Source organism: Melospiza georgiana, chromosome 5 (genome assembly GCF_028018845.1).
Source record: "Melospiza georgiana isolate bMelGeo1 chromosome 5, bMelGeo1.pri, whole genome shotgun sequence".
Lineage (NCBI taxonomy): Eukaryota > Metazoa > Chordata > Aves > Passeriformes > Passerellidae > Melospiza > Melospiza georgiana.
Genome location: NC_080434.1, coordinates 27,821,133 through 27,848,228, shown reverse-complemented (window position 1 = coordinate 27,848,228; position 27,096 = coordinate 27,821,133). Strand labels below are relative to the sequence as shown.

The 27,096-nt window shown below is 41.8% G+C and overlaps 1 protein-coding gene across 3 annotated transcripts in view; it reads right to left on the bottom strand.

Annotated features, from left to right (window-relative positions):
* Positions 1 to 5,155: 5,155 nt before the first annotated feature.
* The window catches only part of ARHGAP24 (Rho GTPase activating protein 24), a 183,139-nt gene continuing 161,198 nt past the window's right edge, over positions 5,156 to 27,096 (bottom strand). For all 3 annotated transcript variants that reach the window (XM_058024253.1, XM_058024255.1, XM_058024254.1), the window contains 6 exons: positions 23,565 to 23,772; positions 13,105 to 13,237; positions 12,265 to 12,338; positions 11,737 to 11,858; positions 8,070 to 9,141; positions 5,156 to 5,882 (listed from right to left, as the gene is read on the bottom strand). In XM_058024253.1, coding sequence (XP_057880236.1) covers positions 5,639 to 5,882; positions 8,070 to 9,141; positions 11,737 to 11,858; positions 12,265 to 12,338; positions 13,105 to 13,237; positions 23,565 to 23,772 — 1,853 coding nt within the window. In that variant the 3' untranslated portion in view covers positions 5,156 to 5,638. The remainder of the gene's footprint in view (positions 5,883 to 8,069; positions 9,142 to 11,736; positions 11,859 to 12,264; positions 12,339 to 13,104; positions 13,238 to 23,564; positions 23,773 to 27,096) is intronic.

Genomic DNA, 27,096 nt, shown 5'->3' with positions numbered 1-27,096 from the left:
TTAGACAAGGTTTTTAATAGCTTAGTGTGCTTTTTGGGCCTTGGGAAAAACAGGCCTAGCTGGCAGCACAGAAATACATTAATAGTTCATGAACTGTTCTCTTAATGGCCTTTGGAATTGCCTCCAGAGATGCTTCATTTCTGCCATGGTTCATACCCTGCTTACTTTCCATTTCAGCCTTCTTTGATGTAGGTCCCTCCAGTCAGACAGAAGAATATAAATTAAGTCAATTGTGATACACTCACTATTAATACCATTAAACTATACAAATACATCCATTAGCCACATGCACTATTAGTATTAAGGCATGTCTACTCATGGGAACTCCTATGGAATGAGGGAGGTGTGAATTTGTAACTTTTTCCACACACAACTTATCCTCAGAGTAAGGTCTCACTGTTACACACATCTGCAAGAGGAAATTAAGCAAAACCTCACCAGAGTGCTCAGTCTAGGTTAAAAGTGGGAGCAGCACTACATTTGTCATCCTGCTCTGCCAAAATCCACGTTCTGTCATTCATCCTGATACACAGAATGCACAGTCAAAAATACCAGCTACTAGCATAGCTCAGCAATGCTGAAGATTTAGAGAACATTTTTTGTTACAGTTTAGGAAATTAATTTGCAAGTAGTGTTACATGCAACAATCACCACTGTTTTTACTGAACTGTAGACTACATTTCAGTAAATGCTAACTTTTAAGGTCAAAAAATCAAGATTGCACCTTTGTCCCATGAACAACAGAGAAAATACTGGTGCTCAAAATTACCTATTTTGGTCCCAAGCCCAGTCACCTCCTAAATACCACACACTTAAAAAATTACAGCCATGCACATAATAGCATTTTAAACACAAAGTGCTACTGAACATTAATCACTTTAAACCTCTTTCTCATGAAGAGAGTAATACACAGAGGTAGAAGGGGTTTTCCATTCTTGCATTTATAAGATTCAATAGTGGAATTGTCTTGCATATAAAGCTCATTATCCTGGATCCCTCTGGGAAAAAGCAAGGAATACATTTGCATCACGATCATGTTTCTGGCCTCAAAATTTTTTTTTGCATTCTCCATTATTACTGGCATACTAAAGAAACCTGTTTTATTGCTGACAAGCCTTTTTCCAATAAAATCGTTTCCCAATAAAACTAGATCACCGATGCTAATTGTAATTACACACATTATGACAGCTTCTAAAAGCCTGGCAGGGAAAGCTCTCAGCGTCTCCCACCGCTGCCTGAGCCTCTGCAGAGGCACGGCAATTTGCATCAGCGTGAATCTCATTTCCTGAGCAGCGCTGCTCCAGAGATGCTGGATGACAGGGCAGGGCCATCAGCAGCTTGCAGAGCGAGTGCTGCAACCCAGGGGAACTGCCCGGCCTCCTGGGCTCCCTCCCTCCTGCCACAATGCCTTTGCTGGGTTTTCCCCCACAGGAACTCACTCTGCTGGCACACAGAACCCACAAAAGCAAAGCAGGTAGTCGTGGAACAGCTGAGCCAGCTCCTGGTGTCAGCCCACAAAGCAATTGGGAGCCAAAAAAGCTCTGAAAGAATAACACAACATTCTCAAAGAACGCTCTTAACAGAAGGCAGATTACTACCACCTACACATGGCAATTTCAGGTATATTAACTTCCTTGTTTTCCTCATCTCTCCCATCCGTTTCCTCTATTTTTGCATGCCCACATCATAAGTACATGTTAATTTCTATTTGCCCATCTCCCTTTTCCATCTCCTCTGCTTCCTTGCAGATTTGCCAGGGGCACAGAGTCTGCACTCTCCTCTTCAATGGACAGACTCCAGAGGGACTTCAGAGTAAGAAAGGAAATTAATTAGGAGTTTCACTCATCCAGGAAGTGCTCAAATGTAGAGCAGCTGGAGGCAACTCACTGTTTTGACTGGGCTGTCAAAATGTGCAAATCACTGTACCTGCTTATTCATTCTGTCCTTACCCTGACTCTGTTCCAATCCACTAGGGATGCTACACAAGAAATATTTGTTAAATATTAAGGATTTTTAGGAAATTTTATCTTTCTCAAAAACTTCTGGACCAGCACTTTAACTACTCGATCAAGTATTGCTTAAGAGCAGTAATATCAGCAAGCTCCTTTCCTCTTTGTTCTCATGAAAACCTAACACCAGTTTTGCAAATCCCTTCACATGGTATTTTATTTATTAATCTTTGTGTTTGGGAAGCTGATGCTGACTTGCTGAAATAACAACATGTGGCAAAGATGTGTAGTAACTTGATTTATCCTGCTGCACCAGAGCACACCCCAAATGTGTAGCAGGACTCTCACAAACAGAAGGGGAGACAAAAGCTTCTCAAAGCAGAGCACCAGCATCTAACACTCAAGAGTTATGGGGTGTGTCTGCCACTTCTCCAGTCTGCTGTGCAAGGGCACATAAGGGTATGAGCACCCATCCCAGTGTCCCCATGATGTGGCTGGAGATGGGATTAAGTGTGCATCACTCTCTCACTCTCTGTGCCCCAACTCTAGCCTGCTTGTATGTCTTGAAACCATGCTTTTGGATGTAATGTGAACCTTGGGACTGGACCAGAAGGTCATCAGCTCAACAGATTTTTTTTCCCACCATCTGTGCTGTTTAATTGTAAAAGGTTTGTCTCTTGTGAGCTGTGCATGAGGAAGAGGGACAATGTGCTGGAATGAGCTCTACTGGCATTCTCAGCTTGGGGCTGGCTAGTGAACTCATACAACAGATTATTAACTTGGGGAGCTCACAGACCTGTGAGGAAGAGCTGAAAGCAAATTTATTAACCTTATTTTAATTGATATTTGAAACTTAGTGCTCTCCTGCAGCAGGTAACACTGTTAGCTTAGCCTGTTATGACTTTACTAGTTTCATTCCACAAACTGGTGATAAAATGAGTTGTCTCAGTTTTATTCAGTACCTCAGCAGATAGGAGTCCTTTATGAGAGACACTGATCTACAAATGCACTACATGAAACCCTTACAGTTTTTTTTCACAGCCTTTTCAGGCTCAATCTGCATTAACCCTAATCTTGTGAATAAACCTTGCCCCTTTCCACTGCACTGAATGAGAGGGAGTGTGATTTTATCTTTTGGCCACTTGGCTCCATCAGCATGTCCTCCCCAGCAGGTCACTGCACACACAGGCTGGACATGCTGAAGGGAACAGAGCAGCTCATGAGTTGTGGGCCACCTGGGAATGGTGTCATCCAGCTGAGAAGTGACCAGTGTTAGATTCTGAACATAAGAAACATCTAGGACTTTGTGATTTTGAAGAACTTGGACAAAACAGGAGCATGAAGATTTAAAGGACCTAAATAAACTTTATCACCACAGCCTAAATGCTGCTGCAATCTCACAGGTGGAATGGGGTACTTTGGATGGATCACGATGGGAATGGACATCTGCTGTCAGTGGTATTTTCTAAGTTTGCTGTGCCTGCTCAAGTTCTCCCTCTGTACAGATGATTTCTGCAAGACAGTGAGATGAAATCTTGTTCTGGACTGCAAAGCAAGAAATTTGGGTGTCAGTGCTTAGCCACGTAACTGGAATTTGAACATTCTCTGAGGAACTGACTAAAATACCTTTTGAAACATGAAGGTAAGCTTCAAATGCAGGCAAAGTCAATCTTCAAACAAACAGACCAATCCTGCCTAACACAAGGTTTGATAGAAGCATTCACTACTGTATACATCTAGTGTAAAAAAAGAAATTCCAGTTAAGAAAATATTTAGAGGCTTTGATGTCACGTCAACAGATGTCAGATATTGCTAAAATTGTGAAGCCTACTGCATCAGTTATCAAGGTCTCATTCAATTTAAAAAACCAGAATTAACATAGTAATCTGTTTTCTTCTCTCACCATTGTGGCTACATGTTGTGATTGCTGCTAACTGATGTAAAACATGCAACTCATACCTTGATCTCTCCCTTCTGACTTTTTTCTGATTTATACACAGATTGGTGGTGCACTGGACATGTTCACAGCAGTCAATACAACAGCTGCCCTGATAGGACTTTGAACCTCACCACACACAAACAATGCATCCACAAGCACCACATGTAATGCTCTGTATTTCTCTGAAACTTAAAATCTCATGTTTGCTTCCCAGTCTAATTCCCACATCCAATTAATACTTGTTTAATATCTATACCATAACCAAGAAGGTTATTTGAAGCCACCTTCATCAATCTTTTTCAGCTGGAATTAAAAACTAATTGCAATATATTTAAGAGACACTAGAGGGAAGCCAAGATGTCTCAACAACCCTCCCTAATAATACTGCAGCCCTAAACCCTAAGTTAAAACCAAACATTCTTAACATGGTGGAGAAAATACAGGTTATACTTACTGTGTTTAAAGATGCAAAACAAATGATTAATTTACAGGATGGCTCTGCTGTTTCTTTCCATTGGCACTCTGCCTGCTGTGACGCTCCAGGCTGTTCCACTCTAGGCGCTCCCTTGGTGATGCTGAGAGCCTGGAACTTTCACAGTTGTAACACTTGACAATAATCCCTTGAAGCATTCATGACAGTGTGATAACTTGTTAATATACACTGTAAATACAAGTGGTGAATATGTTGGTGTGTTTTCTTCCTTATTTACTGTTTGTTGCCAGCTGCCCCAGCAATTTCTACCATTTTTATTATTTTTTGATACCCATCACACCGACAAGGTTACCAGAATCCCCGGTTAAACCTCCCTGTGTGTCCCTTCACTAGCACTACAAAAAAGGACTTACCTTCACCCAGAGTGAAGAGGTAATTCAGATGCAAACATGGTCTGAACAACTGTTTTATACCCCTGCTCTGAACTGCAGTGATGAAGCACAGGGCTTCTTCAAGGTACACCAAAAACTCTGGTCATGTGATGAACTTCTCCTTAAGTCCCCCATTCCCCTCTCCCCAACTTCTTCCTCGGTCACCCACATTTGCTCCCAAACAAGCAGCAGTTTATCCCTCTGTCACTGACTCCAGTCTAGACTGACTTCATATCCTCAGTTGTTATTTAATATTGGGGTACCCTAGAACTTGGTCCCCTGGCCATCAACTCTGTGAAAGCAGTATTGCTTTATTTTTCCCATGGCATTCTTCAGCCATATTTCAGTTTCTCAATCCTGCTATGTTTGAAAGCGACGCAAATCAGGGCTAACCATCCACACATTTACCTTAACATATCTGTTTATCTTCACTCCCCAGCAAAAGGGGTAACAAAAACAAAAAAAACCCATTTGATATACAAAATAAGCTGATGGTAACACAATGCCAAAAATAGCTTATTATGTTAAGTGCAAGGGAGAAAAGCCTTTATATAAAGCTTGATTGCAACAACATCTCAATTTACCAGTTTAAATACAAGACTTGCATTAAAATATTTTTTCAGATACATCTCTTGCTCTAAGGTGGTTTTTAAATTTATATACACATATCCAGTTGTAACACTTGACAGTAGTCTCATGAAGCATTCAAAGAGTATAACTTGGTAAGTACACACTGTAGATATGACTGCTTAATGTATGTATGATTTCCTCCTTCAAGGGTTTGTAACATTTGCTGAGTACTAGCCTCAGACAGGTGACCAGCCACCTGATACAGTATAATACCCCCAAGCCCTTCCTCAAGTCCCACAGCCTATGCTTCCACAGCTCACTGGATCCAGATGGTGTTGCCTCTTTCTGGTCTGCGAGACTCCACTGTCAATTCCCCAAAAGTAGAGAAAAACTGCTCCATTTCCTTCTGCAGCATATCATTCCTCTTCTCTGCATCCTCCTTCGCCCGCTCTGCGTTACGCATTTTGATTTCTACCATTGTGAACTTCTTCCTCTCTTGATCCAGCTCTTCATGCAGGGCCATCATTTCAGTCTCCAGGGTGAGGTTTCTCTGCTCCAGGCTGCATGAAGGAAATAAAAGCAGACAGGTCCTGAGCAGCACTCCTCACTCACTCAAGCAGAAACACACACCACCAACAAATTCCTACACGTCTTTTCATTTCTAAAGCTTAGACTGAATTTCTGATGGGTGTATCTACAAACCATGGCTTCATCCATGAACTGCTCTCACAGGGCAAGCTCTCTGACAGTTTGTTAAAAAATACCTTTGTCTCTTTGGTAGCTCAATTAGAAAATGCCTTTAAACAGCAAAAGGCACAGAAGCAAACAGCTCCATCTAATTCTCCAGGAGTAGGTTAACTATTTCCTTTACTTTCTGAAGCGTTGACACCCAGCTGCTGCTAGTTGCAGTAGTTACCCACAAGGTCAGAATAGTGCCCTGAATGTCTCTGTTTCACTGCTACTCTCCTTTCTCCTGCCTGCTGCATTATTTGCCAATATGGACGTGCATGTATGTGTAAATATGGCTGTCATGAAGTTCAGTAAAGCAAGGTCCTACACCTGTGCCATGGCAACCCCAGGCACATCTACAGGCTGGCAAACAAGAGACTGTGAGCAGCCCTGCTGAGGAGGACTTGGGAGTGGTGGTTGATGAAAAACTCAACATGAGCTGGCCATGTGTGCCCACAGCCCAGAAAGCCAATTGTATCCTGGCTGCATCCAGAGCAGCGTGGGCAGCAGGGTGAGGGAGGGGATTCTGCCCCTCTGCTCTGCTCTAGTGAGACCCCACCAGGAGTGCTGTGCCCAGCTCTGGTGCCTCCAGCAATAGAAGGACATGGACCTGTTGGAGCAGGTCCAGAGGAGGACCATGGAGTTATAAGAGGACTGGAGTACCTTCCCTACAAAGACAGGCTGAGAAAGTTTGGGCTGTTCAGCCTGGTGAAGAGAAGGTTGTATGGAGATCTCATTGCAGCCTTCCTCTATCTGAAGGGGGCCTGCAGGGAAGGCAGAGGGACCCTTCATCAGGAGGTGTAGTGATAGGACAACAGGGAACGGCTTCAGGCTGGAAGTGAGTAGGTTTAGATGAGATGTTTGGAAGAAATTCTTTACTGTGATGGTGCTGAGGCACTGGCACAGCTTGCCCAGAGAGGCTGTGGATGCCCCATCCCTAGCAGCGCTCAAAGCCAGGCTGGATGGGCCTCTGAGCAATTTGGTCTTGTGGGAGGTGTCCCTGCCCATGGCAGGGGTTGGAACTGGATGATCTTTAAGGTCCATTCCAACCCAAACCCTCCTAAGACATTAGTGCTAAACACAGTCAGCACACATGTTAAACTGTACAGGAAGTGCTTCACTGCACTGCACACCATGCTGGAAAGAGTGGTGCAGGTGAAAGACTGCAACACCCTGTGTGCTGCACTCTGACTGGCAGCTGCTGTTGCCTGCAGCTCTCACACTGTGATCTACGACTTGCAGTGCCAGAGGTACCACAGCACAGAGCTGCTGTGTAACAGACGTGAGAACAGAAAGTCCTGAACAGCTTGACTGAGGAACCTTTGTAAGAGAGCACATTCAGCTCCACACTGCTGAGTGCATTAATTAACGCTAAGCCCAGACTTTGAGGTTATTCAGTGATCTCTACAACCACCCACCCCAGCAACCTTGTTCTGTATGAGTAGAGTCTGCACTGTCTGTAGATAACGACACCCTCCTCCCTCCCTTGCCCTCTTTTAACAGGTCTGAGCTTTGAAGAAAAGGCTCAGCAGCAGAGCAAAGACAGGACAATGAGCAGATGCTGCATTTTCTCAAGAGGAATGAGGACTCCAAAGGAGTCCAGCAGTCTCCCCAGTCCCAAAAAAAAAAACCTACAAGTGGAATATGACACAACAATGCTTTCACTGAAAGGTGACACTCAGTTGCCTTTCTCTCAATAATAAGCATGAAATAACAGAAACACTGTGAGAGGCTACTGATTTTGGTAATTAGATTTTATACAGACACTCACAAGGTTCTGGTTTTACTTTTGACACCAACAGAATAACATGTCACAACACAGCAAACAACTGCTCTGAACAAAACTCCTCTGGATCACAGTATCACTGAAGCAATGTAAACACTGAAAGATGACAAACCATTGGCAAGCATCTAGTGAGTGACACAGCAGTGACTGCAGCTAGTGCAATTCACGAGAGGAAAAACTTGGATTTAGTCTGCAAGAGGCAGTCAGACGGTAGAGTGCTGAACCATCTTACCTTTTTATCCTTGTCTCATATTCGAGTTTTTGCTTGGCCATTTCTTGCTTCAAGCTGGACACCAGGCTGTGCAAAGCACTGTGGTTGTTGGTACTGCTGGGCACAAACGTTTCACTGTTATCACTGCTGCTGGTGGCTCGGCTGCTGTGGCCCCCCACACTCCTCCTGTCACTTTTGTTCTCATAGTCACCGGGGTTAGAGAGCTCTTCGTGGGGTGGCCCATCCAGCACAGAGTCTTCGAAGTTACCCGCATAAAAGTCCTGCTCAGGGCAGGTGGTGGTGGATGAGCGACAGGAGTTGGAGTGCTCCGGGAGAGATATCTCGCACGAGGACGTGGACCAGGTAGCACTGTCCACACTCTGTTTGTCATCAGAGTTCACCATGGAGAACTGCTGGTGGACATTGTCATAGGTGGAGAGCCTGTTGTGCTGGCCAGACTCGGCCACCGAGGGCTCCCTCTGCTTGTTGTCCCTGAGGGTGACGAAGCCATTGGGCGCCCAGCCCGGGCTCCGGCTGCCCAGGCTGGTGCTGTGCCCGTCCGTGCTGGAGACGCCCATGCGCACCCCGCCGTTCTGCACGCTGTGGGTGCCCATCTTGGTCACCGGCCCCTTCAGGGACGACGTTCTCCTGGCTTGCAGGGAGCAGTTTGGCACGGCCTGGCTCTTCTCCGAGCCCTCCACGGAGCTGCTGAAGGACCCGTTGGTGACTATGCCGCTACCTTTATTAAAAGCAGGATTCTTTTTCACCATGAGTGGCGGGCTCCTGGTGACATCTGGTTTCTGGATGCTGTTCCTGGGGCTGTTTGTCTTGCTGCCTGGCAGAGCAGTCGGAGACTCACAGTCCATGCTTCCCCTTTGGGGAGACTCGGGTGTGTCCCACGAGCAGCGCCTCACTGCCGTCTCCTTGGTATTGTTGTTCTCTTTGTTCTGTAGCTGCCCTGCAGTGGTTTTCTTTGGAATTTCGTTGTTGTTGTTGCACACCTCAGGTCCCATCTGAGGGTCTACATCCTTGGGAAACAGCTCTTCATGTTTGCTAATCATCACTGACATGAGCTGCTGGACTACTACTGTACCTGAAAGGGGACACCAAGCACGTGGTTGTGAATGGCCTGTTTTATTTAAGGCATAAATACATTTTATCTCCCAGATTCCACAAATACCTAGCAAACACTGAGCTTATACAAACATTGACACAATGCAGCCATCTGTGTAACACCCTGAATGTTTAACAAGGCTGAAGTGCCTCTTAGCTACAGGGCCACATCAGCATGATCTCTTCCTTCCATCATATCAAGCCAGCAAGGCCTCACAGACCCCCTAAAAACAACGGGAACATTTGCAAAGAGGCTGTTACTGTGACAGTAACTGCATCCCATGAAGACCACAGGAGGAGATAATGAGCAGAACATGGTAACATCATTCTAAGTGATGGCTTTCCACTCAGTGTGGGGAACGTTTTAAAACCAAAGTCTCATTCTGGCGCAGCACTTATGCCTGATAGTTTAACAGCAAACGGGCAGGCAAGGGATTTGCACTGCTGGAACAGACATTTTAGTCTTCTGAAGCAAAACAGTGCAGTAATGAGACAGAATTAATTTAATGTGAATGCATTTAACCACTCCATGGTGGTCAAACACAGCCAGAGAACTATGCCACATTATAGCACACTATGGAAGTAATGCAGGACCTTTATTACAGGAAGTAATGCAGGACCTTTATTACAGGAAGCTTGCTGCTTCCTGTAATAGATGGCCACCTCTTCTCCAAAAGAGCAGCCCCTTGGTGTGCACACCACTTGACTACACTGTAATTTACACACCAGCATTTAGAGCTGGACTTGGCATGATAAAGATGTGCAACTCTATTTTGCTATGCAGACCCTCATTATGGTTTATTAAGAATATTTCAGGAACAAGGTCAAGGTAGTTATAATAATCACCTCACTTTTAAACTGTTAAAAAGCTTTGAGAGGCATGCTGTGCTTTTCTAATCAATAAATTCCCACTGTGCAAAAGTCATTTCACATCAACTTCTCTATAATACTCTGGATTTTATATCCCATCCTTTTAAAATACACATACACCAAGAGTCAATTCAATGAGGGTACTCAGTATCTTTTTTAGCTGTTCTCACTTGTTTGTTTGCTGAGGCAAAATGATACTTTAGAACTAGGCAGCAGGAAAATTCACTTAGCTAATCCCCTGGCACACTTAGCTGCATTCCTTCTTAGAACATTACCTGTTGTGTGCAGAACTTTACTACAAACATTGCTTTGTCCTCAGGCAACTTTTATAACTGCATTTGATAGGGAAAAAAATTTCCCTGTGGCTGGAATTCTGAAAGAAATCTCTGCTGAATCAAACAAAACCAACTCCTGATCCCCATCAACAAAGATATGATTCCCCAGAGCTGCATGTTTTATTTTGAATGATTGTGCAAGAAAAGCACTCTGTATCTTCCAAAAGGCAAAGAGAAATGATGAAGGGTGGCCATGAGCACCGATCAATGTGTAGTCTTTGTTCAAAGTCCCTATACATTTAAATATGTGTAGCCCAATTGCAAATCAGCACTGTCTTCTACAAATCTTACAGTAATGCTTAGAAGACGTCATGAATCTGTTTAATCAAACCTGTTTCTCAATAGTTAAAGAAGTGTTATGTGTTTTCCTACAGAGAATGTAGCACCCATCCCGCTTCCTGCAACAGGCACCATCATTTTAATTCTAGGGCTGTTGATAAGCAGGCTGGAGAGCTGCTCCAGACAGTATTCACAGAATTCATACATGATTTGGCAATGCCATGTTTCTGTTCATAACAACATGGTCATTGTCATAAGAATTAAAAAGAAGCAGAAGAAAAAGTAAGGTTTCAGATAAACAAGTACATGAACAAAGTATAGAGGGAATTGTATCCGGGAAGAGAAAAAGCATCATACTCACAGGAAAAGACTAATTCCATACACTATGAAATAAACCATGAAAACTGCATTTTTTAAATTTTCAGTGTACAGTCTAGGGATAGCCCTAATTTTTGAGAAAGCTGAGTAAATTCTACACATTCAACAAAAACATGTTTGATGGCAGAAAAGGCATTGTATACTTCATGCAGAGTTAAAGTTACAAAGATTAAGACTAGAAGAAAGTCACAGGAGGACATTGTCATGTCCATATTTTTGTCTTAATCACAGCAAAATGCTACAGCTGAACATGGCTGTAAATGAGAGCATGCAATCAACCTGGTAAATTGATTCCTGCTGTTCAGCAAGGCATGGAATACACAACTGCCTCGTGGGGGTTCTACATGGGTCACTGCAGTGTGAACCTGAGCTCTTCCTTGTCCTCAAGAAGCACAGGTGAAATATTAACTGCACTCCAACTCCATGTGCTGAGTAAGAACATGCCATGCTTGCAGGAATTTTTGAGAAAGAAGGTCCATGTTTAGTGAAGCTGCCAAGGCAGAACAATCTCATGCAAAGTCTCTTTGCAATGCTGCACATTTCAGTACCTTTCACACTGGCCTGAAAGACTTAACCCAAAAGCTCATTCAGGTTGAAAATTTCTGTCTCTATATAACAGATACATGGAACTTACTGCACAGACTGGTATGTGCTGGCAATAAACCTAAAGACATTTCTTCTTTTCTCTTACAAGTTATGTACAGTAAGCTTACCCTCCATGATTGTCAGAGGATCTTCCACTTTGGGGCGCAGGATGTTGGGGCCAAAAACCGTAGCCAGGTTTTGCACACTCATTTTGTTCACACCTGAATATGACTGCACTTCATCAAGGAATCTGTGGGGAAGAAAGAGGTCCTTAAGGAACATGTAAGGAAGAAAATTAGGAAAAAGTCAAATCATGTGATTGTTTCCTAACATAGTTTAAGTATTGCATTCCAAATGCAAACAAAGCCAATAACTGCAGTTAGAAACGGGAAAAACAAGGTCCTGTCAAGAGGATAGAATATGTTCACTTCTACTTTCTTGCACTCCTTGCCTGCTTATGAAAGAAAAGTCACAATCTTGATAGAGCAAATTACTAATTAGTCATGCAGTAAACCTACCATTTTGGTACCTTCACTTGAGTTCTCCAGCCCTCCAAGTGTGAGTAATGTTTTTCCTTCAGGGCACACAGACAGACAGGTCTGTCTGCCAGCTCACACTTATAAATACCATTGTGATAGTCTTGCAAGAACACTTACCTACAGATGTATTTCAGCAGATTGTAATTGACAACTGGCAGGCTCTTCACTTGCTTCACCAGTTCCTTCAGGCCCTTTAAGAGGTTTAAGGAAAAATACAGCGTGAGTAGGCACAGTTTTTTAATATTTTATCAGAGATTAAAAAAAAAAAAAAAGTCAGCAATTCCAATTACAAGACAACAGACACACTACTGAAAGTGCAGCATTAAATACAGGTTATGATAAAGAATAAGCAGCTTGTAGAACCCATTTTGGATTAGGCTAATGTGGATTAACTCTGGAAAAAAAATAAACAAGAAAATAAGTATCTTGGTTTCATCGTGTCTTTTCTTTTTCTTTCATTCTTTCTTTTTTTGACCAGCAGCTCCATTCCTCCTGCTGACAACAAGGCTAAGCCTTCCAGGAACAGTTCTGGTTTGAACTAGCTGGCTTTTCCTACAAGAAACTATTTGGTTATTTTACCCATTTCTGGTCCACAGTAGATTCTGACTAATAAATGACTCCTGATTTAACAGGAAGAGTTGAACAGCAACCATCAAGACCCCTCCTCTTACAGTTCAGAGTCTAATCCATGAAAATATACATCTCTTCCATGCAAAATGGAAGCTATGGACTATAGTGATGTTTACTCGAACTGGATTCAGAGACCTGCAATAAATACAGCTAAGGTTATGCTACACACTTTTATTTCGAATTCTCAAGGACCCAGGTGGCAAGAATTTTCATACAAAACCTGCTTCAATTAACAGATGCTCATTTAAATTAGGACAACTGCCAGCTTCTCTCCTCTTGAGAACTGGAACAGTTTTTTATTTCATCTTGCTTGAGTTACCAACTCACCGTTTCTTCCTCCTTGCTGAGCATTTTGGCACAGGAAAGAAAATCTTCATACTTTGCATATGGTACAACTGGTTCTGGGAGCTCCCTTAGGTACAGCTTGAGCAGTGAAGCCACAGTGTGCACATCTGTGTTGCTGTTGGGGTGGAATACAAGAAGTCATTAATGTGAATCAGGATGATGCTGTGAGACTGACAAATTAAAACCTGCCACTTTTCCACTGCCACCCCACACTTTACTCATCACCAATATATATATCTACAAACCCTACCTGTAATCTGTTTTTCGTTGGATTTTTTTGTCCTATAAAGAACTCAGGATACCCACAGGCAAATGTCCATCAGCTCTAGTGATTTATTACCATAAATAATTACACATAAGGCCCTGTTTGCAGAGACAGGTATGGAGGAGATAGATCCTGCCTCTTGTTGACAAGCATCTCCCTTCAGACATGCAAAATTCATCCTAAATGACACTTTTCATTTTCACCTGAGCTAGAAACAAGGCATTTACACACTGGGATTTTTTTCTCCTACTAGAGATGGCCCCAGCTCCCAAAACACGCCCAGTGTGTCTCAATTCCATTTTATCACCACATCCTCTGTTACCACTATTCAAGAAGCAGGTTTTAAAGGAAACATATCTACCACAGGCATTTAGTTGAAATCTACCTACTGGAATTACAGCTTTTTCCCTGATATGTGTCTTTTTCCTATGGGATCCCACTAAATGACTGCTGTGCCTTATAGCTGTACTCTTACACTGAAAACCTTGATAAACTACACTCAGAACCACAAATCCCTGGGAAATGAGTTTTAGCTCTATCCTCTACCAATTAAGCAGAGGCACCAAACAGAAAATGAGTGAATGCTTGTAGCACAGGTAACATCACAGGGCCAGCAGTCAAAGGCCTGATGCAACATGTGCCTCCCATGACTGCATTTGCAGAAATGTAAGGCTTTTTTGGATACAGCTAGTAGGAGCCTCAGCTGTTTATCAGGCACATTAAAGCAACACAGAGAGAGGGATCACAACCACAAGTTCAGACAATGCAATCACACTTGCTTCAATGTTTCTGTGGTGTGTAAATTACACTCCTGTTAACCTAGCAGTATTTATCTAAAAGTAAGTAAGTAGAAATTAGACGTAAGGCACAAGTTAGCATGAAGAAATCTCTCTTGCATTATGTCTGGCTCCATCCCTGGGTTTAGCTACTCAGGCATTTATTCAAATCCTTACTGGAATGTTCTACATGCTTACCCTGGCTCAGATAAAGAATTGTACTGCAAGCTGCTATCGTTCCCTCTGATTTCTGAAAAATCACAGAAGGAGCACTAAATTTTGCTCATTTCATTAATAAGAAACAGGAAAGGCACACACGCCTACAAGGTGCATTATTATGTATTTTCTTTTTCTTTGAAGACTTCACACATGGAGTATTTCTTTTTAACTCGCAGTATCTCAAAGGGAGCCATTGGTATTTGACACATTTAAGCTTTGCTAGAGGTATGTTAATCATTATTTTGGAATAATCTGTTAAAGCAGTAATGGCTTTTACTAAGTTAAATCTTAACAGGAATGGTGGGAACAGCCTTAGAGTAATGTGGTATGGTATGTCAGAAGAAGAGAGATGATAAAGCACTGTGTATGTTTTAATGTTCACCACCACCAAACTCCTCAACATGAATGTGCAGAAAACATTTCTAATTCCAGAATGAATAATTCCCAGCCCAAATTCCAAAACAAGTTTTCCAGAGAAACCCTGTAAACCACTAATGCAAACCCACATTTTTAAACCAAGTTCAAATTCTAATCTCTTGACTGCAACCCTCTGTTGTAGAGTGGCTGGAATTCAAAATGGTATTTGCCTACCCCCCAAACTTTTTGAATACATATATAACAGATGTGGGGAACTACTAGCATGAAACTAGGTCTGACTGTAGTCTTTAATGGTATTTCAAATGCTAGCTCAGATTTGGCCTCTAACCTTTCTGCTCTATCTAATCTCAACTCAGCATTGATCATCTTTCTGATGATTTTATTATTACTGCTTTTTTAATTTAAACCAGGACACTCCTCACACCTTGCTGAAGGACTTAACCCCCTCTTTACAGAGTCTATTTGCATAAAACTGGAGAGGTCTTTCCAAAATACAAGGATCAAACAGGGTAAGTGAGTGAAATTACTGAAGAACAATTAGAAGGTGGCACACAGGTCTCTCAGTAAGGGGATTACACAGTAACATCCTCCTTCTTTGTACTGCCAGGATCATGTTTCCTGTAGTATGTAAGAATGATTTCACACCAGTCCTTGCTGTGGAATACTTGTTCCTAGATGGCACAGCAGCTGAAGGATAAAAAATGTTGAAGAAGGAGACAGAAGCCTTGAAATTTAATGCAATTTCTAAACTTTCTTATTTTGGTGTGAAGTACTGTTAGGTTATCACTGCAAGAGGTAAGCTGAGTACCATAAATTGCAGGTCTGCCATGGAAGAACTGAGAGAGAAACAGGGAGGCAGGATGCTGAGGAGGAAGGAAATGGCAAGTGTTGCTCTCAAATTAACTTCCTGAAGCACATGCTGTATTTACAAGTATGTAGAAAGGTCTTTTATAAAATGGGATTAGAAACCCAGGTCACAATCAGCAGACAGAGACACATATACAATATTTTAAACTAATTTTCAATTCTTTTTTCCTACAGCAATACCACAGACTGCCACAAGATGGTGGGGTCACAAAATAAGATTCTGGAATATTTGGGGTTTTTTTCCCTTAACAGTACTGGATCACTTCTTAAGACTTAATCTATCTGTACAGAGATTACCATACAGATTTGGGCAGCACAAACAAAATAAACACAGCCTGCATACACAGACATACTGCTTGCCAAGCTCTTTAAGAACTGGATTTTTAAATTCTGCTTTATGAACACTTAGACAAAAGCTAGCAACTTTCTTTAAGTGTAATTGTGGGTAAAAAAAAAGTCATTTTTATAAATAATGTAACTAAAAGACTGTCTCTCAGCATCTGGGACTTTTTTAGACCTTGCAATGTAGTATTATTTTTTTCACCTTCTGCTTTAAATTACAGGGGAAAATTTTAAAATGGCAAGCTCCAGTCCTAATGCATCTGTATTTTGGGTGTTTTAGTCCACAAATACCACTAAACACTTTTCAGCCACAGAGGACAGCTGTAGGTTTCAAACAAGTGCTGAAGTGGAGGGCTGGGAGCATTTATTTCCCTTTCTAATCTACACTGTTCCATCGACAGTCTAAGTCAAAAACCAGCACTTAGATCTCTGCCTTGAGGATAACTGGTGTAGTTTTTAAAACACGGATCTTTGCAGGCCTATGGAGGACCTTTTCCTCATGGACTTTTTTCAGTTACAACTGATCAGCTTAAGACAGGGCAGAATTTCCCCCTTGAGCACTGTCCTTGCCTACATTCCAGAATCATTACAGCTACAGAAATTTAATGATTATACCTATCATCATATTTCTTTTGCTATCTGACTGTGTAATATCAAAGTGGTTTATGATTACACATTCATAATTAACATGATTAGAAGCATTCATTAATTTTTATTAAAACACAGGATGTCAATTCTGGCAGAAAATCCTCTGTTATCTAAATTGGAACAACTCTCATTAACTGAGGCAGACTTTCTCCGAGTGCACAATTACGAGCTTGAAATGGGAATGACGAAGCACAAAATGGGGAATTTAATGTAACATAAAAAGCAGCAGCAAGCTGAGGAACAGCTATTTTGGCATGTTGTGGTGGGAGGTCTGAGAAAGATGACTTATCTCACCGAAATATTAATCCTGCATTCATGGTGGCATTTCCAAAGGAGCATGCCCCCGCTCCAGCACTGTTCATGTACAGGCATGACAAATGCAAACGTGTCCCAGCCTCTCCTTAGTCATCATATTCAAAGGCCCATTCATCTGAGCTTTGTCAGTAGTATCTCTCATGGCGTTGCTGTTCTGACAGCACTTTCCTTTGTGATACCACAGACACCGTGGAAGTGCCTGTCAGACCGATTACACTCCCTGCAGTTTTTCACTCCCTCCACCATAAACAATATCCCTGGAGCCCAGCAGGTCACCAGCAATGCAGGCAGAGCCCTCACACTCCGAGCAGCAGACAGCGCGCTCAGAGAGCTGCAGGCAGCGCTCCACGCACAAAGCCAACAAGCCATCGTAAACTCCCCGAGAGGAAGTATTAACAAGGCAAGGTCACATTACAAAAAGATTAATGCCCTGCCAAAAATAGCTCTAGATCATGATGGCACATAAACAGTTTGCATGAAGAACAAACAGTAGGGAACAATAAGCGGCGAGGCTATAATTCAATTTAGGAGTCCTGGTAATAAAACAAAGGAGAACATTACATTTTGTGTACCAGTTAGACTGATTTTGGGAGACAGGCTTTGGTCCAGAAATTCAAAGGTCAGGTTAACTTAATGTGCTATATGATTTTTCTTCCTCTATGTGGGTATTTTCAAAGCATTACTCTATATAATTTTCCTACATAATGGAGAGATCTAGTACAAGCAGTCCTGTGCTTCATTAAATTTTGCCCACACCTTGTGAAGCATATATGAAAACATTTACCAGTTTGGCTCTAGTATAAGCTAACAACTGATTTCTATTCTTGTTTTTGGTTTAGACAGAGAAATAAACCAAGGCTATCCTGCTCCTTTGTCCTGGAAGCATGCTACCTTCCGCAGTCCACAAGGAATGGTGAAGACTGGCAGACTATTTCTGAGTTAGGTACCAACTGCAGTAATTGTAACAGCAGCCAATTTATGCAGGTTTATAAAGGCTTTAAAAACAGCAATGAAGACAGCAATTTAGGATAAGGAAAAAGACAAACTCCATGGGGAAGGATGTTAAAAATTACTTCAAAAAATACAGGTCCTTAAATAGACAAAAGTGCTTTCAGGTAAGGTGGCCAGAGGTCTAAGAAACAGCTGGGTTTCCTCTAGGAAAAAGATCTACCAGCTCCACTAAATATACTGGTAATTATCTTCTCTTGATAGATTGTTCAGAAAAACTGTTAAGATTCTCCAATATTTTTCAGGGACTGCAAGCATATGTAAAAACATGGAAACTCACAACAAATAACCTACCTGTTCTTGTTTGCTGAAAGAGAAAGCCACCAATTTTGCAATTTGTTTTTTTCAAGAAGGCTTTAAAAAACTCACTGTCTCAGACATTGCACAGGGTAACAAAATGTCATCCTTTCCTAAAGATAACCGTGGCCCTCTAAGAAATCATTGATCAGTGGCATATGAAATACATAGCTGACTTTTTTTTTAATCAGAGCTGACAAACCAACCATTTCTGAAACTGAAATTTATGCAAAGTCACTACAAATGTTCATTCACTGCCAGTAACTAAAAACACTCTGAGGACACCAAACCCAGCTAAAAACACAACAGGACACCAATTAAACTAATTTAATGACCCTTGCAACACACTAGATATATCTGCTAATGAGTATTTAATTGCTAGACTAGGTCTTTACGTTGTGCCATATGCAGTGATTATTTCTGTTAGCTGGTTAGAGTAAGGGCTGGAACTGGAAAGGACATGAAGTGGGTCCAGAGGCATAGCTGATGAGCAGATTGAGAGGATCAGGGAAGAAAGGCTGGAACCAGCAGAAACAAACAGGAATTGTCACAGGCCTAAGGCCGTTTGTGTTTGGCAGGAACAAGCTTTGGAGTAAAGATTCATTTCACATAAAAATGTGGAGTTTAAGGGATTACTTTGCCAGTAGGAAGGCATATGAAGCGCCTTCTTTTGGGAAACTATTTGCTTCTAAACAAATTCTTATGTACAGGCTTGGATCTGAAAAACAAAGAACAACTTTTACAACCAGTATTTTCTGCTTGCCATCTGCACAGTGCCAATGCAGATTGCAGCCCAAATGAGACACGTTCCATTTCCAGAATTCACCAAAACTTTAAAACATTCTTTTAAATTCTTCTTTTAACATTTTTCTCCTCCTCTGGAGAAGAAAAAGAATTGTGCATGTGCTTCTTCTCACCTCATCCTTGTCACTGTCTTATTTTGCTTCAACAACCCCAGTGATTAAATGCCTAGGAACACAGCAGCTTTACATTTTGGATTATTTGGCTCCAGTGAATAAGCACTTGCCAGCAATCACGTTCTACCAACTTAGGCACCTTTTCTCAGCTGACTGCAATGGTGATCAGAGCAGTAACATCTTGTCCCTTTTTTAGAGCAATTCATACCCATAAGAGAACGTATTAGGGACTTTGTTTTGCTAAATATGCATTTATGTGCTCTCCTCCTCTCTTGTGCATGCACACAAATGCTGGCGGGTGAGCTATGTAACTTTTAAACTCTCTGAACCACTGAACTATGTTCATCAGCAATAGTTATGAAAATCCAAGCCACACACATCAATCATATTATTTTTTTATTAATATCTGTTTCAGTGACATTTCAAATATTTTTTCTCCCTGAGCAATCTTATCTCACATGTCATCTGGTAGTAATTGTGATGAACAGCAGATGAAAAGAGGCAATATGGAAAAAGAAATCCAATTTTTACCCCTCCAAGGTAAAAACTGTAGAACAAATCCTTATGCAATTTTCCTTATGCAGTGCCATATTCTCTGTGCTAATTTCACAGAACAAATGGTCATAATTCACTTTGTGTCATTAAAAATTTATGATTTGTAAAGGAGATGAGGGACTTTATAAGTAAAACATAAGCCACACACACAAGGAGAGAGAAGAAAATACCCCAAGGGGGAAGAAAATGGATTCCCTGGAGGGGGCAATTTTACACAGAGGTGGAGCTGTACTGGAAATACCAAGGATATTTCAAATAGTAGCAAGCATGAGTGATTGCCTAATTGCACAGCTAGTTCCTTAGAGCAAATTTCACAATATGTACAGATACATTCAGAGGGAGTGAGGTATTTATTGATTTTTGTTTCTAAACTGACACACAATTTTGAGGCGTTGTGTTTTTCCTCACACAAGAGGCCTCAGCAGTTTTCAGCTGCAGCAGCTGCACCTCACCTTTCCAATACTGATCACCAAGAAATGATGGTGTTCCAGTGTTTGTCAGAGGGGGCCTGAGGTGTTGGATGTGTCAAATCAGACACAGGATTTTCTCAGTCGGTGAGATGGAAATTTTTTAAATGCTTGTTCCATTCTCATACACAATTCCTCAGCAACATCTTATTCCAGTCATAAGATCAAGATCAAAATTAATAAGTGGAGGTTCTTTCCACTATGTTTTTTGTAACTGACTTCAGAATTGGAACACCCAGCTCCTAACTCACATGACAGCAACCATTTCTCAGGTACATTTTATATGTTTCAAAATATGAAATTTTCTGCATTTTCTTTTGAGCTATTCCCATTGTTTCTAATTTGCTTTATTTGCTCTGGTTGTGCTTGCTCTGTGGTCTTCTCTGCCAGGGGGGTGCAGACAGGAAGGCAAGAGGGGACAAAGAAGGACAGGGGCTCCACAGAACCATGGATAGCAGCTGAACTCTGGGCAAAGAGCAGATCTGTGCCTCTGAACTCCATCTCCCAACACCAGCATGGTGAGGTGTGCAACCATCCTAAAACACAGATGGCATTTTAAAGGAGTACTAACCATGGTATATGATCTTACTTTTGGTTTTGTCTTTAATTCTATGGTACATATTTTATTGAATCGGCTATGAAGGCATAAAGAGAAGAAGAATTATCCAACAGCAATTTGTCACACAAAAATAAAGCTTATTTTCACATATTTTTCAACATGTCTCACATGTTCTGAAGTGTTTGTCTGACTAACATGCACTTGCACATGGAAAAAAAGTGAGTATGGAAAGTGGCAAACTCCTCAAACACCAGCTCTCTTTGTGTTAGTTCCAACTCTGATGACAGCAGCCAGTCTTTCTCCCTGCCACAGCCAGTGACCCAGCACTGCTATGGAAGTGTGACCTGTATTCCTTTGTGTTCCATGCCCCAGGAACAAAAATGTCAGCTCTGCTCCAACTGCAAAAATCTCTATTGCTATCCATGTAAATTAATAGAGAGAACCTGGGTGGATTTTGCATGATGGGACTTTTGGCTAATAATAACATGTAATTAATTACAGATTAAACACAGTGGATCTAGACGTTCACAAGAAAAAGTGAGCATGGATGCCTAATGTACGTGTTTTTTTCTTTCTCTACAGCACTATTCATACTGTGGCCACTTTCCAAGAGCTCAGCTTACCAAACAGGCTGCATCAAACCCAGAGCTCATGCTGCTGTTCAGCACAATGAAAAGTTACCCCAAACCAAGGTCATCATACAGGTACTCTACTCACAGGTACTACTTTGAAATGAACTTCACCTCAAAGAGTTTACAAATGGAACAAAAGGCTGGGGGAAAAAGCAGACAGCCAAAGGAAACGATGCAGAGATCAGAGCAGAGTTTATGCCTGACTTCTGAACCACTGCTACACCTGAATCGCACCTCTCCAAACTCAAATGTGAAAAAGTAAACAGGAAAAGCACCCTGTGCAAGGCATGGGGACGTACAAGGTCAGTGTTCTATAAATTCTGAGCTTCAGAAGCAGAACTGCAGGACCAGCGATTTATAGGCGGCTCCTGCTGCTGTTTCTAATTGCTAGAGTAGAAATTACGCGCATCCTTCACAGCAGTAGCATGTAAAATCTCTTCTCCTTTTCATCTGCTAAAGCTCAGCCAGCATACCTGTTCATGGGGCTCATTAGTTTGTGCTACAGATGTTGCTAGATAACCTTGAAAAAGAATTAGTGCGGCTGAGCCCTGGTCTCATTTGTCTGGAGTAGTCAGAATTTGTGCACTTCCTCCAAGCTGTACCTCTCAGTGGGGTGTTCAGTACATCATCTTCCCACAGTTCAGGATGGCTTGTTTTCTTAAGCATTTCCTCTACAATTATTTGGTTTACAGGCACAGAAAAAATAACCTTTTGTTTCTGCCACTTGCCTACCCTTTGGTAGAGACAGACATTATCAGTAATATTTATCATACTGTCCAAGTAAGGAAATGTACCCAGTAGATGCTTCTTCACCATCTTTAAATAAGCTTCATGGTATTTGAACAGTGAGTGAGCATGCCATAAACATTCATCAACTAACACAGTCACTTCCCATAGTGCTCTGGCTCCATAAAGTCATTTACTCATCAATTATGCTAACTCACCTTCAAAAGAGAAACGAATAACCTCATAGGAAGACAAGTCACTTTTCCAGAACGTTATAAATTCTTACATTTTCTTTTAAACTGAGGGTCAGGACTGAGGAACTGTTGGAGATGAAAGAACATTACAAGTGCCTGCCTTCTGTGCATCTGATGCACAAACCTTCAAGCTTAATGAATCTGCTCACTTCACAGAAACAGAGAATGGAGGCACCTAAATGATTTCCCGCAATCAGGTTTGAATTATGGCATGTTTTTGCACTAAAAGATCAAGCTACAGTTTCCTTCCTGTTACTTGGATTGCTATCAGACACAGGTCTCACATAATAAATGCAATCTGCCTCTTCCTCCTAACTCCCATTGGGCCCACAACTGCAGCAAAGCAAGCAAGTGCCACTGTGGGGGTGTGATGTCACTTATGGATGTCACTTAGGGCACATGCTGAGGACAACCACTGTTTAACAGTCTCTTCAACAGGAATTTCATGACCATCATACTAATTCTGGCCAGAGTTAAGAAGTCCATGTGGCACTCATAATGCACTGGTGCTGTTTCTCCGATTGCACACTCTGTATATGTGATCACTGCTGGCAATGCTTACAGGAAGACAGTACAAAAATCACAGGGGACTACAATTACTTACAGGAGAGTAAAGTCATACCCAGCTGTGTGAACAGGACCAGGTTTCCCTTGGCCCAGAAACTCTCATTAACTCTGTAAAATTGCATAAATACTGGAACACAAATCAGACCTGGACCCTCAAGACCACATAGGCTTGTTTTTATGGTCAGAGTGACTTTCACTGTAAGACCAAACGCCCAAAATTAAAAAGAAATGCATGAAAGTATCTTCCCTTCCAGTCAGTTTTATGGGTAACAGAACACACTGAGGCTGGTGATAACAGAAATTCTTCCTTTGTGGAACTGACTAAATGCCAGCATCACCACTGCATTTCAAATGATATTAAGATCAAGGCAATCCAGATATTTTTGATTAAGCCAAAACACTACCAATACTTCTCCTTACCAACTTTTCACAAAAGGAAACTCTCCAGAAACGCTTTGAAATCAGACATCAAAGTCAGAACAAAAAAGAAGACATTTCAGAGCAGTAATGGGAAACACACAGGGAAACCTACAAAAACATGTCATTCTGTCTGCTGCTGCCATGTGTTTCACAGCACTGTGGGTCAGCCAGCCCAGCACACCGTGCCCTGCCTGGGCTGCGGGGTGTGGGGAGCAGCTGCAGGGTTTTACCTGTCAAAAGAAGGCTTTTCTCCACAGTCAAAGGCATCCTGCAGCTCCTTGACGAGATTGGCCTGCCCAGGCAGTCGGAAGAGGCCCTCCTCCCTCAGCCCCCGCTGGCGGATGAAGTCCACGCACTGCTCCACCAGCATGGGAGCCAGGCGGTTCCCATAGCGCTTCTCGTACCGCACCGTGTCTTCCAGCTTCTGCCCGAAAATGCCTGCACCAGAAAGAGAGCTCGGACTCAGCTGAGCAGCACAAACACATCGGAGGAGCCCACCCTTCTCCTGCAACCCACGCAATCTGCAGGTCATTTAAATGTCTGCACAATTAACCTACTCCTTTCTTAAGAACAGAATGCTCAGTTTCACCATTGACACTCTTCTGGAAATACAGTGCTGACATGTTTTCCAAAAACATTTGAGCACTTATTTAAACATTTGAACATTTATTTAAAATAAAACACTAAATTATTTGTGAGATCACTGGCACAGGAAACAGAAATAACACAAACAGGATTTTCTGTCATAAAATCTCTGATTCAAAAGTGATTAATATCTCCACCTTTTTTAGGTTAATGCCTAATTATTAAGTACTCCTCTATCAGTTCCAAAAACATAGCATGGAGGGAAAAATATTTATAACTCAGAATTTTGTGGCTACTAAATGAAATTACTATTTTGTTCTCCAAATAGACAATGATAAATCCATTATGTATTGCCAACTGCATTATCACCATCTGCTTTAGCAGTAATAAATTCTGTGTACGAAAAGAAGTTCCTGACGTGAAAGGTGAAATATGTCAGATGAACTGCGGGAAACCTGAATTCGTCCTTAAGCTCAGAAGAAAATGGAGGTTTTTTGACAGAATTAATTTCAACCCTGATCTGAGGATATCAGTGCTACCACTGGAACGACAGCTACTCTTTACAGCTTATTTTGCCTCTCCTTTCAAAGTGCAGAGCAGCACAATAATGCTCAGGGATGTCATCTGTGCTGGAAGCTCTCTCTTGAGACCACCACTTGCTGAACAGTACTAGGGCTGAAGCAAGGCAATTCAATTTCTATATATAGCAAGACAATGAATAGTTCTAAGGCAGTCACAATCAGAAATTAAAGACCAAATGACTACTTCGCTTTTGCAATGACGTACACTGTAAAGTATATAAAAAAAAAGAGGCAGCAAATTGTGCCATCCACTGAGCACACTGTTCCTGCTGGTTTAAAAACCTAAAATATTCAACAAGAAAAACATCATTGTTTTGGTTTGCTTTCTCTAAAAAAAGCTCAAAATGGAGATAGATAGCTATTGCTTTTGACTTAAAAACTTAATTCACCCATATATTTCAATTCAGATTGAAGCATTCATCCAGGTAACCTTTCATGTGTACATTTTTCCTTCAACAGAAAGGTAACTTACACCTCAGTTGTAGGTAGGACAGCTGCCTTGCAATTGCACAGGGATGTAGGGCAGGTCTCAAGTTTCCTGTATGGAAGGTCTGAGGTTTGTAGTTAAAAGCAATTATTTTTACTGTAGCAGAGGAAGTAACTGAAGAGAGTAAATGATGTCCTGCTAAGACATCCAGAGAGTCTCTGAGATGCAGAGCAGTGTATTTTGTGATTGCCATGGTACCCACACTTGGGGATGCCAAAACCAGCAGTAGGTAAGGGGAATGAACATCACACAGTCATTCCTTATTACTCCTTTTGTACATGCTGTACAAAACCCAGAGCCCAACAATTAGCAGCTAAAGAAGGAATTTTTGCAATTTCAGAGTTAAGCTTAGAAGAATACTGACAGAAGTAGCATCCACAAAGTTTGGGGCCTTGAGGTTGGCAAAGGAGCTAAGTATGCTAAGTACGTTTTCTTAATTATTGCATACCTTCTTAACCTCCTAAAAACTGACTATGGGGATGGGAGGAATATTAATTAAATTTGTGTTTCCTGTATCTTCCAAGAGTTGCAGCTGGTTGACACCGAAAATCAAGTCCTTCCACTTGCTACACTCTCCTTCTCAAAGTAGTGGAATTAGGGAGGAAGGTCCACTGAAAGTCAGTTAAGGAATCTGTGTGATTATGAGACTCTGGGGATTTCAAAGCTGTTAATATACGAGAAGGCTGCACTTCAGTGCCCCCCAGTCTGTCCCTTCTCCCAGCTGAACGAGCCCCATTTTCTCTGCCTCTCCTCAAAGGGCAAGCGTTCTAGCTCCTCAACCCCTTGGTGATCCTTTGCTCAAGTCACGTTAGCATTATCTCCACCTCCTGGGTTTGGTGGGTTTTTGCTTGTTAAATGATATAATATTTGGATATGATCTAAAAAATGTTAAGCAGAAGACATTAATCACCCTCCTCCTTCTGCTAGCTCTGCTTCTGCTGATAGTGCCCAGACTGCTGTCAAATCTTCCTTGCTGCCAGGTCCACTGCTGGCTCACATCCAGCTTTCTGTCCCCCAGGACACCCAGGTCCCTTCCCCAGAGCTGTTTCCCTGGGGTTATTTATTCTTAGGAACAAGACTGGGCCATCCTACTCCAGTTTGCCCTATGAACATACAGCCTAAGCCTCCTTGCAAGAATGCTGAGATTTCCTGGTTTTAAACACTAGACTCTTCGCCTCTTTTCAAACAAAATATGATAGGATATTCAAATTATACCAGAATGCACACATAACTACACTTCATGCCCACTGACAGTACAATTAGCAGGAATAAACTTTCTGCTACTGGTTATACCTTCTTCTGACCATGCTAACTTTCTTTAATCAGTAATGTGCATATTGCAGCTTCCATTTGTAGGAGAGAGTAAGTTCTTAGACCAGAGTGCTTTGGAACTGCTATTAGTAATGACACTGCAGTCAAAATACATCACTTTCTATTAATACATTTTTTGATGCTGCCTTTTTATTTTTTGCTCATTTTAAAATTGGTTTTCAAAGAACATCTAATAGATAATGAATAAAATCAGAATAAGGGTATTTTGCAGTGGGAGCAAAAACCCTTACCATATTATTATAAATTGCTGATGCACCACAACAGAAAATGTACTGAAAACAGGTGGGAACCAGAAAGCACTAAGATGTCTGTAATTGGAATTAAACACTATTTTTCAAATTGTTTGGCACTGGAATTAATCTCAGGCAGGCTTGGGTTGGTGTCTAAGTGCAGCCTGAACTAGATTCTTCAAAGGAAGCATTTCCTCCACCTAACAAACATGGAACACGGCACCAGGCAGAACTTGGCCATGAAATGAATCAGTCGTGATAAGCCTGCACAAATATTGACCTGAAGTTACAGACTTGCTGATGCCTTATGGCAAAGGCACTCTGTTGCCAGGGGCAGAAGGGACAGGAACATGACAACTCTGCTTCCACATCATGCTGCCATAGCTTCTACCTGGCTCATCATCCTTCTGCTGTCTCCTGGGTAAGGCATACCTTCTCCCCTCTCTAATGCTTTCATCCCCTCTCATGCCACAGCTAACTGCTACAGAGATGCTGCAGATGAACAGTCTACAAGCATTAAGAGGTTGACTATTTAGAAGCAGAGGTA